The 13,504-nt window shown below is 49.6% G+C and overlaps 1 protein-coding gene across 7 annotated transcripts in view; it reads right to left on the bottom strand.

Annotated features, from left to right (window-relative positions):
- Nucleotides 1–5,885: 5,885 nt before the first annotated feature.
- Nucleotides 5,886–13,504, bottom strand: part of ZNF541 (zinc finger protein 541) — a 53,682-nt gene continuing 46,063 nt past the window's right edge. For all 7 annotated transcript variants that reach the window (XR_013409945.1, XM_077980473.1, XM_077980471.1 and 4 more), the window contains 3 exons: nucleotides 7,057–7,197; nucleotides 6,676–6,857; nucleotides 5,886–6,573 (listed from right to left, as the gene is read on the bottom strand). Coding sequence is in view for 6 of the 7 variants with exons in the window: in XM_077980473.1 (XP_077836599.1) it covers nucleotides 6,420–6,573; nucleotides 6,676–6,857; nucleotides 7,057–7,197 (477 nt within the window). In the remaining variant the exon portion in view is untranslated. The remainder of the gene's footprint in view (nucleotides 6,574–6,675; nucleotides 6,858–7,056; nucleotides 7,198–13,504) is intronic.

The raw sequence follows: 13,504 nt of genomic DNA on the forward strand, positions 1-13,504 counted from the left end.
AATCACGTGACTCGCGCTGGCCAACCAGAGGCCTCGTAGCGCGGCGCCCGCTCCGCCGGCCACGCCCCCACCAGCCGCCGCAAGCCGCCCGTGACTCGGGACCCCCCAATCGGCGTCCCGAGACCTCAACGCATGCGCACACACAGGACAACGACGCCCCACTTTCTCCTCAGCGCTCTGTACCTCACCTCCCACGTGACCCTGCGGAAGGCAATGGCAATACTCACCGCCGAGGCCCCGCCCCACGGTGTTGCCGCTGGATGCTCCTCCACCAATCAGCAGCAGCCCTCGGCTCGCGTTGTTAGGGGGGCCACCCCGCGCCCTCCCTGAAGTACTCCGGCAGAGTCAGCTGACCGCGGACACTCACGTGACAACTCGGGGCCCAAGCCCGGGTTTGACAGTTCTGCGCAGAGCTTAGTCCCGCCCCACGGCTGGTCTCGCCCGTTTCTTCACTTGGAAAAGCGTTTGTGGGAAAAGGAAACCGTTCTGCTTTTTCTTGCTCCCTCTACCGGCCAGTACTGGAACTGCTTTGGGGAGACCGGTGAAGTAGTTGAGAGACTGGAAACAAAAACTTAAGAGGTTCTCTAACTCTGGTTTCATAAAAAATAGATGAAGAGGGCCGGGCGTGGTGGCTCACGCCTGTAATCCCAGCACTTTGGGAGGCCGAGGCGGGCGGCTCACCTGAGGTCATGAGTTTGAGACCAGCCCGGCCAACATGGCGAAACCCCGCTCTACTAAAATACAAATATTAGCCGGGTGTGGTGGCTCACGCCCGTAATCCCAGCTACTCGGGAGTCTGAGGGAGGAGAATCGCTTGAACCGAGGAGGTGGAGGTTGCAGTGGGCCGAGATCGTGCCACTGCACTTCAGCCTGGGTGACAGAGTGAGACTTAGGAAAAAAAAAAAAGCTGAAGACAGCGTGTTAAAAAATTCAGATTCGAAGATGGGCGCGGTGTCTGGTGCCTGTAATCCCAGCTACTCGGGAGGCGGAGGCGGGAGGATCGCTTGGGCCCAGGAGTTTGAGTCCGGTTCAAGTCCCGCCTTGGGCAGCATAGCAAGACTCTGTCTCCAAAAAAAAAAAAAGTTAGGCCGGGCGCGGTGGCTCAAGCCTGTAATCCCAGCACTTTGGGAGGCCGAGGCGGGTGGATCACGAGGTCAGGAGATTGAGACTATCCTGGCTAACATGGTGAAACCCCGTCTCTACTAAAAATACAAAAAACTAGCCGGGCGTGGTGGCGGGCGCCTGTAGTCTCAGCTACTTGGGAGGCTGAGGCAGGAGAATGGCGTGAACCCGGGAGGCGGAGCTTGCAGTGAGCCGAGATCACGCCACTGCACTCCAGCCTGGGAGACACAGCGAGACTCCGTCTCAAAAAAAAAAAAAAAAAAAAAAAAAGTTCAGATTCAAACACACCTCCTGCTGCCCCAGAAAATTGAGTAGTTGGTTTTTGAGACAGGTCTCACTCTTTGGGTTGTTGGTTTTGGAGACAGGGTCTCACTCTGTCGCCCAGGCTGGAGTGCGGCAGCACAATCATAGCTCACCGCAGTATCACTTTGTAGTGCCAGAGAGGAAGGAAGTATTCCACACGTGTGCTCACACACAAAATTAGGGGGTATGCCAGGGTGCCAACTGAAAGAGCTCCCAATGGCCAAAGCTGGAACAATTTGAGCAGCAAAATAAAGTAGTATTGCATTATAATCCCAAATATAAAGTATCCATGAGCCTGTGGTCATAAAGATGAATAGAGAAAAAGGGGGGAGAATAGACAAATAGTTTGTGCAGAAGAATTCCAAATAATCTGTGTAGATACTCTGCTCTCAAGAAGGTGAAGGATACCTCCCCATTCTGTAAGTATGGACTGTGCATAGTGACATCCTTTCAAAGAGGAGGGTGCAGGAAAGGGGAGAGAAAAACTAAATTTACAGTGGAGAAACCAGACTTTGACATCCAGGTTGTTGGGTTAACCTCAACATTGATAAGTCATGTGATTAAAATGGCTCTTTACTTCTGGGATCTTTCAATCTAATCATGAAAAAAACACTAGACAAATTCCCATTGAACCACATCCTCCAAAACACTTGCCTAGTACTCCTCAAAACTGTTGGTGGGCGCAGTGTGTCACCTGTAGTCCCAGTACTTTGGGAGGCCAAGGCAGGAGGATCACTTGAGGCCAGGAGTTCGAGACCAGCCTGTCCAACATGGCGAAACCCTGTCTCTACTGAAAATACAAAAAACTTGGCTGGGTGTGGTGGTACATGCCTGTAATCACAGCTACTTGGGAGGCTGAGGCAGGAGGATCACTTGTACCCGGGAGGCGGAGGTTGCAGTGAGCTGAGATCACCTCATTGCACTCCAGCCTGGGCAACAAGAGGGAGACTCAGTCTCAAACAAGTAACACTGTCAAGTCATCAAAACAAGGAAAGTCTGAGAATCCGTCACAGCCCAGGATACATGGATGCTAAATGTAATGTCTTACCTTGGGTGGGATCCTGGGACAGAAGGGCATTAGGTTAAAAAAAACCAAGGAAATCGGCCGGGCGCAGTGGCTCATGCCTGTAATCCCACTTTGAGAGGCTGAGGCGGGTGGATCACCTGAGGTCAGGAGTTCGTGAGCTGCCTGGCTTTCGAGAGCAGCCTGGCTAACATGGCAAAACCCCATCTCTACTAAAAATACAAACATTAGCTGGGCATGGTGGCGGGCACCTATAGTCCCAGCTACTCGGGAGGCTGAAGCAGAATTGCTTGAACCCGGGAGGCGGAGGTTGTGGTGAGCCAAGATTGTGCCACTGTGCTACAGCCTGGGCAATAGAGTGAGACTCCATCTCAAAACAAAAAACACTAAGGAAAGCTACATAAACTATGAAGTTTAGTTAATAATATTGTGCCATATTAGTTTATTCATGGTAATAAATGTACCATTCTAATATCAGATGTTAATCATAGGGGAAACGGGTATGTGGGATTTTTTTTTGCTGTCATTGCAATTTTTCTACAAATCTAAAACTATCCTAAAAATCTTCTTTAAATAAAACAGGTTCGAAGGCCATACCCACAATGGTTCCAATTCTGAGTCTGTGGTGGGTCAGAGGAATCTGCGTTTTTAAAAAACAGAACCCCATAAAATTAAGATGCAGCCAGACCCGGTAGCTCATGCCTGTAATCCCAACACTCTGGGAGACCAAGGTGGGAGGACTGCTTGAGCCTAGGAGTTAAGGACCAACCTAGGCAACAAAGCAAGACCCTATCTCTACAAAATTAAAAAAATTTTAAATTACTCCTTGGGAGGCTGAGGTGGGAGTATTGTTTGACCCCAGGAGTTTGAGGCTGCAGTGGGCTATGATGGTGCCACTGCACTCCAACCTGGGCAACAGAGTGAGACCCTGTCTCCTCTCAAAAAAAAAGTAAAATTAGGATGCAGATAATCCAGGGACCACAGTTTGAGAAACCTCTGTTATCTAGGGGGTTGGCTGAGCAGAGCAAGGCATAAGTCTTCCCCCAACTCTCTTCATACATGAATAGACTTGCCTGGACCACCCACTTGTGGTTGCCACTGTGTCCTGACCACAGAGCAGGTGGGGGTGAGCCTGGATTACCACAAGCAGTTTTGGTTCCATGTCTGTCAAAGCAGCAGCGCTATGTAAAAGCTTCTGTTTAAGCTGTTCCTTTTCAGGGTAATTTGTCATGCAGCAACAGATAATATACCCCTCAGCCTTTTCAACCAGGGAGTATTTTTCCATTTCCAGAGTTCATTGGATTTATTTAGGATGGGATCCAAACAATATTAGCAATCACATGAGAGCTTGTTAACTAGTAGCTGTTCATTGCTTATGGTGCACCTTTCCAAATGCTTAATTTACATTTTATTTTTATTTATTTATTTTGACATGGAGTCTCGCTCTGTTGCCCAGGCTGCAGTGCAGTGGCACGATCTCTGCTCACTGCAACCTCCACCTCTGGATTCAAGCAATTCTTGTGCCTTAGCCACCCAAGTAGCTGGGATTACAGGCATGCACCACCATGCCTGGCTAATGTTCGTATTTTATATTTTTAGTAGAGATGGGGTTTCACCATGTTGCCCATGCTGATCTCAAGCTCCTGACCTCAAGTGATCCGCCCACCTCGGACTTCCAAAGTGTGGAATTACAGGCGTGAGCCACCACACCTGGCCATAATTTACATTTTATTTAACTGATAGGTTGCAGGGGTTGAGGAGGGGCAATTTTCATCCCATTTTACAGATTGAGAAAACTGAGGCTCCCACAGGGAAAGTGATTCGCCCTAGTTTACAAGGAGGTAAGAGGAGCCAGGATGGATGAGGTTCATCTGACGTCTGAACCCCTTCCCTTAACTGCAGTGTTCCAACTGCTTCAAACTCAGCGTCCACCTCTGCTCCCCTTCCCTCCCAATCTTTAAGCCTTAGCTGATAGGTGGGCCCTCTGTGAAACCTCCTGACACTGCCATCTACTTTCCCAGCCCCTCAGAACACAGCACACCCTACCATAGACACGATCACACCCCGATGCAATCAATCCTCTGCAGTCAATTCCCCATCTGAGCTAATGGCATCGACTACAGCTGCTCAGGCTCAAACGTGCCCTGCCAACTCGATCTGTCCTTTCCTTGACCACCTCCCACTGACGTGAGTCACTGACAACTCTGTTGCCCAGGCTGGAGTGCAGTGGCACAATCTTGGCCCACTACAACCTCCACCCCTCAAGTTCAAGTGATTCTCCTGCCTCAGCCTCCTGAGTAACTGGGACTACAGGTGTCCAACATCATGCCTGGCTAATTTTTTTGTATTTTTAGTAGAGATGGAGTTTCATCATGTTGGCCAGGCTGGTCTCAAACTCCTGACTTCAAGTGATCCACCTACCTTGGCCTCCCAAAGTGCTGGAATTACAGGTGTGAGCCACTGTGGAGTCTACCTTTCTTTTCTTTCTGTCTTTCTGACGGAGTCTTGCTCTACCAGGCTGAAATGCAGTGACACAATCTCAGTTCACTGCAACCTCCGTCTCCCGGGTTCAAGCGATTTTCCTACCTCAGCCTCCCAAGTCGCTGGGATTACAGTCACGTGGCACCACACCCAGCTAATTTTTGTATTTTTAGGAGAGACGGGGTTTCATCATGTTGGCTACTATGGTCTTGATCTCTTGACCTCATGATCCGCCTGCCTTGGCCTCCCAAAGTGCTGCGATTACTGGCAAGAGCCACTGCACCTGGCCATGGAGCTGCATCTTGAGTAGTCTAGCCTAACTGTGGTCATTTCCCTTCTCACTAACAGGGATCAGTTTAGAAGCGAACACAGGCTCAATGAGACATACGGGCATCTGCTGGGAGCTGTTAAAGGTTTTCTCACTCTTAAAAAGGGAGGCAGGGAGGGGGGTTGTTTTCTCTTCCCTGACTCCCCTGCCCCCTGCAGGTCTGGATTTTGGTTCAAGGTTATTCTCGCCTCTGCTGGAGCCCTGGTTCTGCCCCTGCCCCTGCCAGGGGTCCCTGATTCCAAGGCTGAACCCCCACGGGGACAACCAAACTCCATGATTGTTTAAATCAACACCAACTCTTAAGCATTTCCAGTATCAAGACCCAAAATCACCTTGTTTGCTTATTATTACTGCTACCTTCCTGCTCCTACAAAGGAAGGTCCGTGAGGAAAGGGGCCTGTCTTACTTCACTATCCCTGTTGCACCGATTGGCAACGTCCAGTGCATTCTACAGCAGGTGCTTCGTGGATGTTTGCTGAATGAATGTCCAAATCAACATGCCTGTCTTCTCCCCAAGGCCCCCAGCCCCCAGGGCAGGCCACAGCTGACTCACCTCCTGGCCTTAGCACGTGGTGGGGTTCCTAAGCCTTTATTGGATCAATAGGCAGGGAAGTCAAAGACAGCGGCTCAAGAACCCAATTTAATCAGATTTATGAGTTGACACGTACAAAAAACACGGAACAATGCAGAATTCATCGCAAGACTAGGGACTGAATCTGGAAGGCAGAGTCCCCGCCCTGGGGAGGGGCCCAGCATGTTGGAGATCTCAAGGTTTTTTCCCACTGATTCTCTACGTCTTGGCCTTATCTAACACATGAAACCAAACCCCACAACTGAGGCTAAGATTTAAGAGCTACCCAGAGCTAACTTTTCCCCTCCCCAAGCCTCCCTGCTCTAGAAGTGGAAGGGAAAGAAGGGGAGAGACTATGAACCTAAGGAGAGTAGAGCCTCCAGCGCCACTGGACAGGGACTGCATAGCTGTCCAACAACTGAGCTCCTCCTGCCTATCTGTGGCCAAATGCCCACCACGTTTGCAGGCTGGTTGGCCAACGGGGGATGGGGAGGGTGGGGGGAGGCAGAGGGGTACCCCAAACACCCTGGAGAGGCCGAAGGGAGGAGGGGCAGCACCGGAGGCCCCATTCGGACTTCCTGCCATGGGAATCACCACTGCAGGGGGCCGATGTCAGCTCCCAGCTCCTCTTCCTTCAGCTGGAAGGGCTTCACCGGCCACTTCACCCTGACGATGGGCTCCACGTGGTCCTGAAGGCGGTGCCGCTTCATGTGGGCATTTCGACTCTTGATCTTGTCAAATACCCTGAGGAGTCACCAGAGGACATGGGGTCAGAGCAAGGAGGAAGGGATCATGGGGGGCTGAGGCTGGGAGCCCTGGGGGCATCTCCAGGAGAAAGCTGGGTACCTTTCACACTCTCTGCATGGAAAAATGCCCTGGCTCTCCACACTTCCCGACGGCTCGGGGGTCCGCTTGGGGCCTGCATTTGGGCTGGAGCTGAGGATGGACTCCCTCCTATAACTCTTGGTTTTTATCTTTAACTCAGGAATTGGATGGTGGCTGGGTCTCTCCCGAGGGCTGCATGGGACCTGCAGAGGGAGCAAAAGTGACATAAGGGTGCTGACCTGTCCTGCTGTAAGAGAGGCACAGAGCTGAGGGCACACGTGTCTCCTGCAGGGAAACCCTTCCGTCAGGAGCATCCCCGCCCTCTGACCCCACCCTCCAACTCCACAGGCAGCAGGCACTGGGAGGAGAGACGAGCTCCCGACACTGCCCCGGTTCCTCTACCTTTTCCTCTGTCCTTTCCACCTCCTCCGGCTCTCTCTTGACCCTCTTTTCTAGCCCTGGGGCTCGGCCACAGTCAAACTTGATCATTTTTTTCCAGATGTAATAATACTCAACGCACTGAGCTACCGTCTTTGTCTGGATCTAGTGAAAGAAAACAAGCAGGCTGTGGCCGTGCCACGCGGGCCCTGGGAGTGTGACCTTGCCACTGGGCCAGCTGCCTCCTTTGGAAAGCCCTTTGGAAGGATCTCTTCCTTTGGCTTGGCGTCACCACTCACCACAAAGGCACAGGACCACAAAATCCTTCCTGGGGATGAGGCCGTTCAAAGAGCAGCCACACAGTAGCCACCAGTACTTAAGCCTGCACATTCTGAGCAGTCATTCCAGCCCAGGTATTCTTTCCTAAGGAAGATGCACACAAAGGTCCCTCCAGGGACGCTAACTGTGACATCATGCTAATAAATCGGAATGCCCTCTACAGGCAGAATACCACACAGACATTACAATAGCTAGGCAGAGCCTCTAAAGTCTTGGCAGGAAGTGGCCCACTCTAGAAGAAGGGGAGGTTTTGAGTGCACAGCACGAACCTACGAGATCATTTTCCCGTTCCTCCACTAAGAAAGGATCCCACTAAAAATAACTTCTGTTAAAAACAAAAGGGAAGCTGGGCTTGGTGGCTCACGCCTGTAATCCCAGCACTTTGAGAGGCTGAGGCAGGAGGACTACTTGAGGTCAGGAGTTTGAGACCAGCCTGGGCAACATAGCAAGACCCTATCTCTACAAAATATTTTAAAAATTAGCCAGTCATAGTGGTACATGCCTGTGGTCCCAGCTACTTAAGACGCTGAGGCGAGATGACCGATTGAGCCCAGGAGTTCAAGGTTAGAGTGAGCTTTTTTTTTTTTTGAGACAGAATCTCACCCTGTCGCCCAGGCTTGAGTACAATGCCATGATCTTGGCTCACTGCAACCTCCACCTCCCGGGTCCAAGTGATTCTCCCACCTTAGCCTCCTGAGTAGCTGGGATTACAGGTACCTGCCATCATGCCCAGCTAATTTTTGTATTTTTGTAGAGACGGGGTTTCACCATGTTGGCCAGGATGGTCTCGAACTCCTGATCTCAGGTGATCTGCCTGCCTCGACCTCCCAAAGTGCTGGGATTACAGGCCTGAACCACTGCGCCCGGCCAGCAGTGAGCTATGATGTGTCATGGCACTCCAGAGCAGGTATCTCTCTTTTTTTTTTTTTTTTTTTTTTTGAGACGGAGTCTTGCTCTGTCACCCAGGCTGGAGTGCAGTGGCCGGATCTCAGCTCACTGCAAGCTCCGCCTCCCGGGTTTACGCCATTCTCCTGCCTCAGCCTCCCGAGTAGCTGGGACTACAGGCGCCCGCCACCTCGCCCGGCTAGTTTTTTTGTATTTTTTAGTAGAGACGGGGTTTCACCGTGTTAGTCGGGATGGTCTCTCGATCTCCTGACCTCGTGATCCGCCCGTCTCGGCCTCCCAAAGTGCTGGGATTACAGGCTTGAGCCACTGCGCCCGGCCAGGTATCTCTTTTTTGAGACTCCAGAGTGCAATGGCACGGACTAAGCTCACTGCAACCTCCACCTCCTGGGTTCAAGCGATTCTTCTGCCTCAGCCCCCCGAGTAGCTGGGACTACAGGTGTGCACCACCACACCCAGCTATTTTTTGTGTTTTTAGTAGAGACGGGGTTTCACCTTATTGGCCAGGCTAGTCTCGAACTCCTGACCTCGTGATCTGCCTGCCTCAGCCTCCCAAAGTGCTGGGATTACAGGCGTGAGCCACCGCACCCGGCTAGCGTCTCTTAAAAAAAAAAAAAAAAGAAAGAAAAAAAAGGAAAAGTTTAATTGCTCTAGGAAGAAAATTTTTCAGGAAATAAAATTGGCTATTGAGCTCACTCCAGAAAAGACATTCTCCACCCAAATGTTTTTCAGCTTTTTAAGTCTTCACAAACGAGGAGTCAAAACAGCACAAACTCTTCCTAAGAAACATCACTAAGTTTAAAAAAAAGTTGGACTTCTGCTTCTGAACAAGATGGAGCAACAGAACCAGATTTACCCTCTCGTCCAAAACAATGAAAACAGAGTCAAAATATAAACAATGTTTGGCAAGACACCAGGCATCATTCAACAAAGGGCAGTGAACCCTGACAGGAAGTAAGCTGCCACTGCTCTGGCTTATCACCTTGTGTTTCCAGGCCACCACCCAGGCAGGGGCAATTTAGACAGAACCCAGCAGGACTTAGGGAGCCGAGGTGGAGCACAGTGCCCCCGGAGACCAGGACGGTAGAGCCCACAAGACAGAGGATGGGAGAGGAAAGAGCTGCACACAGAACACTCCAGAGATGGGGAGCAAATTTCCCCCAAGGACTCAGCCAAAGACTGCCCAGCACATGCATGGGAACAGACCAGCCAAAGCTGGGTAAAGAGCCATCCACAACGATGAGAGGGAAAAGTGCCTGCTGCTCCTACAGCGCCAGGAAGAGTGCCCGTTCCCACAGCCAGAGTGGGAAACTTCATGATTCAGGGGGCACTGGGTAGGGCAGTGACACAGTCTTGCCTCAGTAAGGAGAAATAATCAGCCTTAGAGAAGAGCTATGCTGGTCCCATCTAAAAAATCTAAAACTGAATCTAAAAGTAGCTGTGTCCCAGAACAAAACTCAAGAATATTTATAAGGCTGCAAAAATATCCAGCATCCAACAGCTAACATTCACAATGCCTGTGATCTGGTGAAAATCACCATGCATGCTAAGAAGCAGGGTAACATGGCATATCAGGAGGAGAAAACCCAATCTGTCAAAGTCAACCCACCACAGACACAGATGTTAGAATGAGCAGGGAAGGACATGAAAGGTTACCATAACTATTTAATATATGTTCAAAGAGTTATGCCAGAGGACAGGCGCGGTGGCTCTCACTTGTAATCCCACCACTTTGGGAGGCTGAGGCAGGTGGATCACCTGAGGTCAGGAGTTCAAAAGATCAGCCTAGCCAACATGGTGAAACTTGTCTCTACTAAAAATAAAAAAATTAGCCAGGCATGGTGGTGGGCGCCTGTAATCCCAGCTACTTGGGAGGCTGAGGTACGAGAATCGCTTGAACCTGGGAGGTGGAGGTTGCAGTGAGTGAAGATCGTGCCACTGCACTCCAGCCTGGGCAACAAGAGTGAAACTCCATCTCCAAAAAAAAAAAAAAAAAAGTCAACTCCCTCAATTGGCCTATAGAGTCAATGCAGTACCAATCAAAATCGTAGCAGGTTTTTTTTTTTTTTTTGGTAAAAATGGGTAAGTTACTTAGAAAGTTCATATGGTAATACATGATTTCAAGACTTATAAAGCTACAGTAGTAAAAACAGTATGGTACTACTTTTTGTCTTTTCAACAAAAGGTACAAAAGAATATCCACATGAAAAAATGAACTTTAACTCATATTTTACACCATATACAAAAATTAACATGAAATGAATTGTAAACCTAAGTATAAAACCTAAAACTATAAACCTTCTAGAGAAGGCCAGGCGCGGTGGCTCACACCTGTAATCCCAGCACTTTGGGAGGCCGAGGTGGGCAGATCACAAGGTCAGGAGATCAAGACCATCCTGGCTAACACGGTGAAACCCCGTTTCTACCAAAAATACAAAAAATTAGCCGGGCATGGTGGTGGCGGGCACCTGTAGTCCCAGCTACTCAGGAGGCTGAGGCAGGAGGATGGCATGAAGCTGGGAGGTGGAGCTTGCAGTGAGCTGAGATCTTGCCACTGCACTCTAGCCTGGGCGACAGAGCGAGAATCTGTCTCACACACACACACACACACACACACACACAAAACTTCTAGAGAAAACAAGGGGAAAATCTTTGTGGTTGGGTTAGGCAAAGAATTCTTAGATACAACACCAAAAGCATAGTCCATAAAAGAAAAATTAATAAACGACTTCATCAAAATGACAAAATTTTTCTTTAAAAGACATTGTTAGGCCGGGCGCGGTGGCTCACGCCTGTAATCCCAGCACTTTGGGAGGCCGAGGTGGGCGGATCACAAGGTCAGGAGATCGAGACCACGGTGAAACCCCGTCTCTACTAAAAATACAAAAAATTAGCCGGGCGCGGTGGCGGGCGCCTGTAGTCCCAGCTACTCAGGAGGCTGAGGCAGGAGAATGGCGTAAACCCAGGAGGCGGAGCTTGCAGTGAGCCGAGATCGCGCCACTGCACTCCAGCCTGGGCGACAGAGCGAGACTCCGTCTCAAAAAAAAAAAAAAAAAAAAAAAAGACATTGTTAAGAGATTTAAAAGCTACAGATTGGGAGAAAACATTCCCAAAGCATGAATCTGGATAAATGACATGTATCCTGAACCGATAAAGAACTGCTACAACTTAATAATAAAAACACAGATGGCTGGGTGCGGTGGCTCACGCCTGTAATCCCAGCACTTTGGGAGGCTGATGTGGGCAGATCACCTGAGGTCAGGAGTTCAAGACCAGCCTGGCCAACACAGCAAAACTCCGTCCCTACTAAAAATACAAAAATTAGCCAGGCGTGGTAGTGGGCACCTGTGATCCCAGCTACTCAGGAGGCTGAGGCAGGAGCATCGCTTGAACCTGGGAGGCAGAGGTTGCAGTGAGCATGGATTGTGCCACTGCACTCCAGCCTGGGCGACAGAGTAAGTACTCCATCTCAAAAACAAAAACAAAAAAACAAAACAAAACACAGACATCCCAATAAAAACATATGCAAGAGATATGAACAGACACCTCACCAAAGAAGGCATACAGACAGTAAACAGGCCCATGAAAAGATGCTCAGCATTGTCAGTCATGAAGGAAACACCATGTGATGCCACCACACTGCCATGAGAATGGCTGGAATTAAAAGGACTGGCCCTACCCAGGGCTAGCGAGGTTGTGGAGGAACTAGACATCTCATTTCCTGCTGGTAGAAATGTGAAATGATACAACTACTTCGGAAAATTGTTTGGCGGTTTATTAAAAAGTTAAGCGTACACCTACTAAGTCATTCCATTCCTGGTATTTACTCCTCTAGAAAACAAAGTACATGTCAATACCAAGACTTGTACCTGAATGTTCATAACAAATTTATTTATAGTCACCCCAAACTGGAAGCCACTCAAATGTCCACCAACAGGCAAATGATTACATAAACCGTGGTACGTCCATCCAGTGGAATACTATTCAGCAGTGAAAAGGGGAGATCTATCAATACATGGAACATGGGGGTCGGGCGCGGTGGCTCAAGCCTGTAATCCCAGCACTTTGGGAGGCCGAGACGGGTGGATCACGAGGTCAGGAGATCGAGACTATCCTGGCTAACACGGTGAAACCCCGTCTCTACTAAAAAATACAAAAAAAAAAAACTAGCCGGGCGAGGTGGCGGGCGCCTGTAGTCCCAGCTACTCGGGAGGCTGAGGCAAGAGAATGGCGTGAACCCGGGAGGCGGAGCTTGCAGTGAGCTGAGATCCGGCCACTGCACTCCAGCCTGGGCGACAGAGCGAGACTCCGTCTCAAAAAAAAAAAAAAAAAAAAAAATACATGGAACATGGATGAACTCAAAATCATGATGCTGAGTGCGAGAAGCTGGACCAAGCAGAGTTCATACTGTGTAACTACTCCATTTATAGCAAACTCTAGGAAATGAAAACGAACTTACAGTGCCCTGGCAGATCAGTGCTGACTGAGGACAGGGGGTGCAATGGGGAGTGATTACTATGGGGCAGGAGGAGATTCAGGGCTGAGGGACACGCTCATTATGTTGACTGTGGTGATGGTTTCCCAGGTGTAGTATCAATATGTCAAAACTTAGCAAATCTTATTATACTTCAATTATGTACAATTTTGTGTACATCCAAGTTTTTTGTTTTTTTGAACAGAAAATAAGCAGCAGGACATTATATGTAGTGAGATCTTATCCTTTGGGTTTTTTGGGGGGGACAGTCTCATTTTGTCACCCAGGCTGGAGTGCAGTGGCGCAATCTTGCCTCATTGCAGCCTTCACCTCCCAGGCTCAAGCAATCCTCCCACCTCAGCCTCCCGAGTAGCTGGGACTACAGGCACGCAGCACCAAGCTAAGCTAGTATTTAACTTTTTTGTAGAGACAAGGTCTCACTATATTGCCCAGGCTGGTCTTGAACTCCTAGGCTCAAGCAGTCCTCCCACCTTGACCTCCCAAAGTGCTAGGATTACAGGCATGAGCCACTGCGCCTGACCTCATCCTTTTTTTCTTTTTTTGAGATGGAGTTTCACTCTTGTTGCCCAGGCTGGAATGCAATAGTGGGATCTTGGCTCACCGCAACCTCCGCCTCCCAGGTTCAAGCAGTTCTCCTGCTTCAGCCTCCCGAGTAGCTGGGATTACAGGCATGTACCACCACGCCCGGCTAATTTTGTATTTTTAGTAGAGATGGGGTTTCTCCATGTTGGTCAG

This window comes from Macaca mulatta, chromosome 19, assembly GCF_049350105.2.
Source record: "Macaca mulatta isolate MMU2019108-1 chromosome 19, T2T-MMU8v2.0, whole genome shotgun sequence".
In the NCBI taxonomy this organism is placed as follows: domain Eukaryota; kingdom Metazoa; phylum Chordata; class Mammalia; order Primates; family Cercopithecidae; genus Macaca; species Macaca mulatta.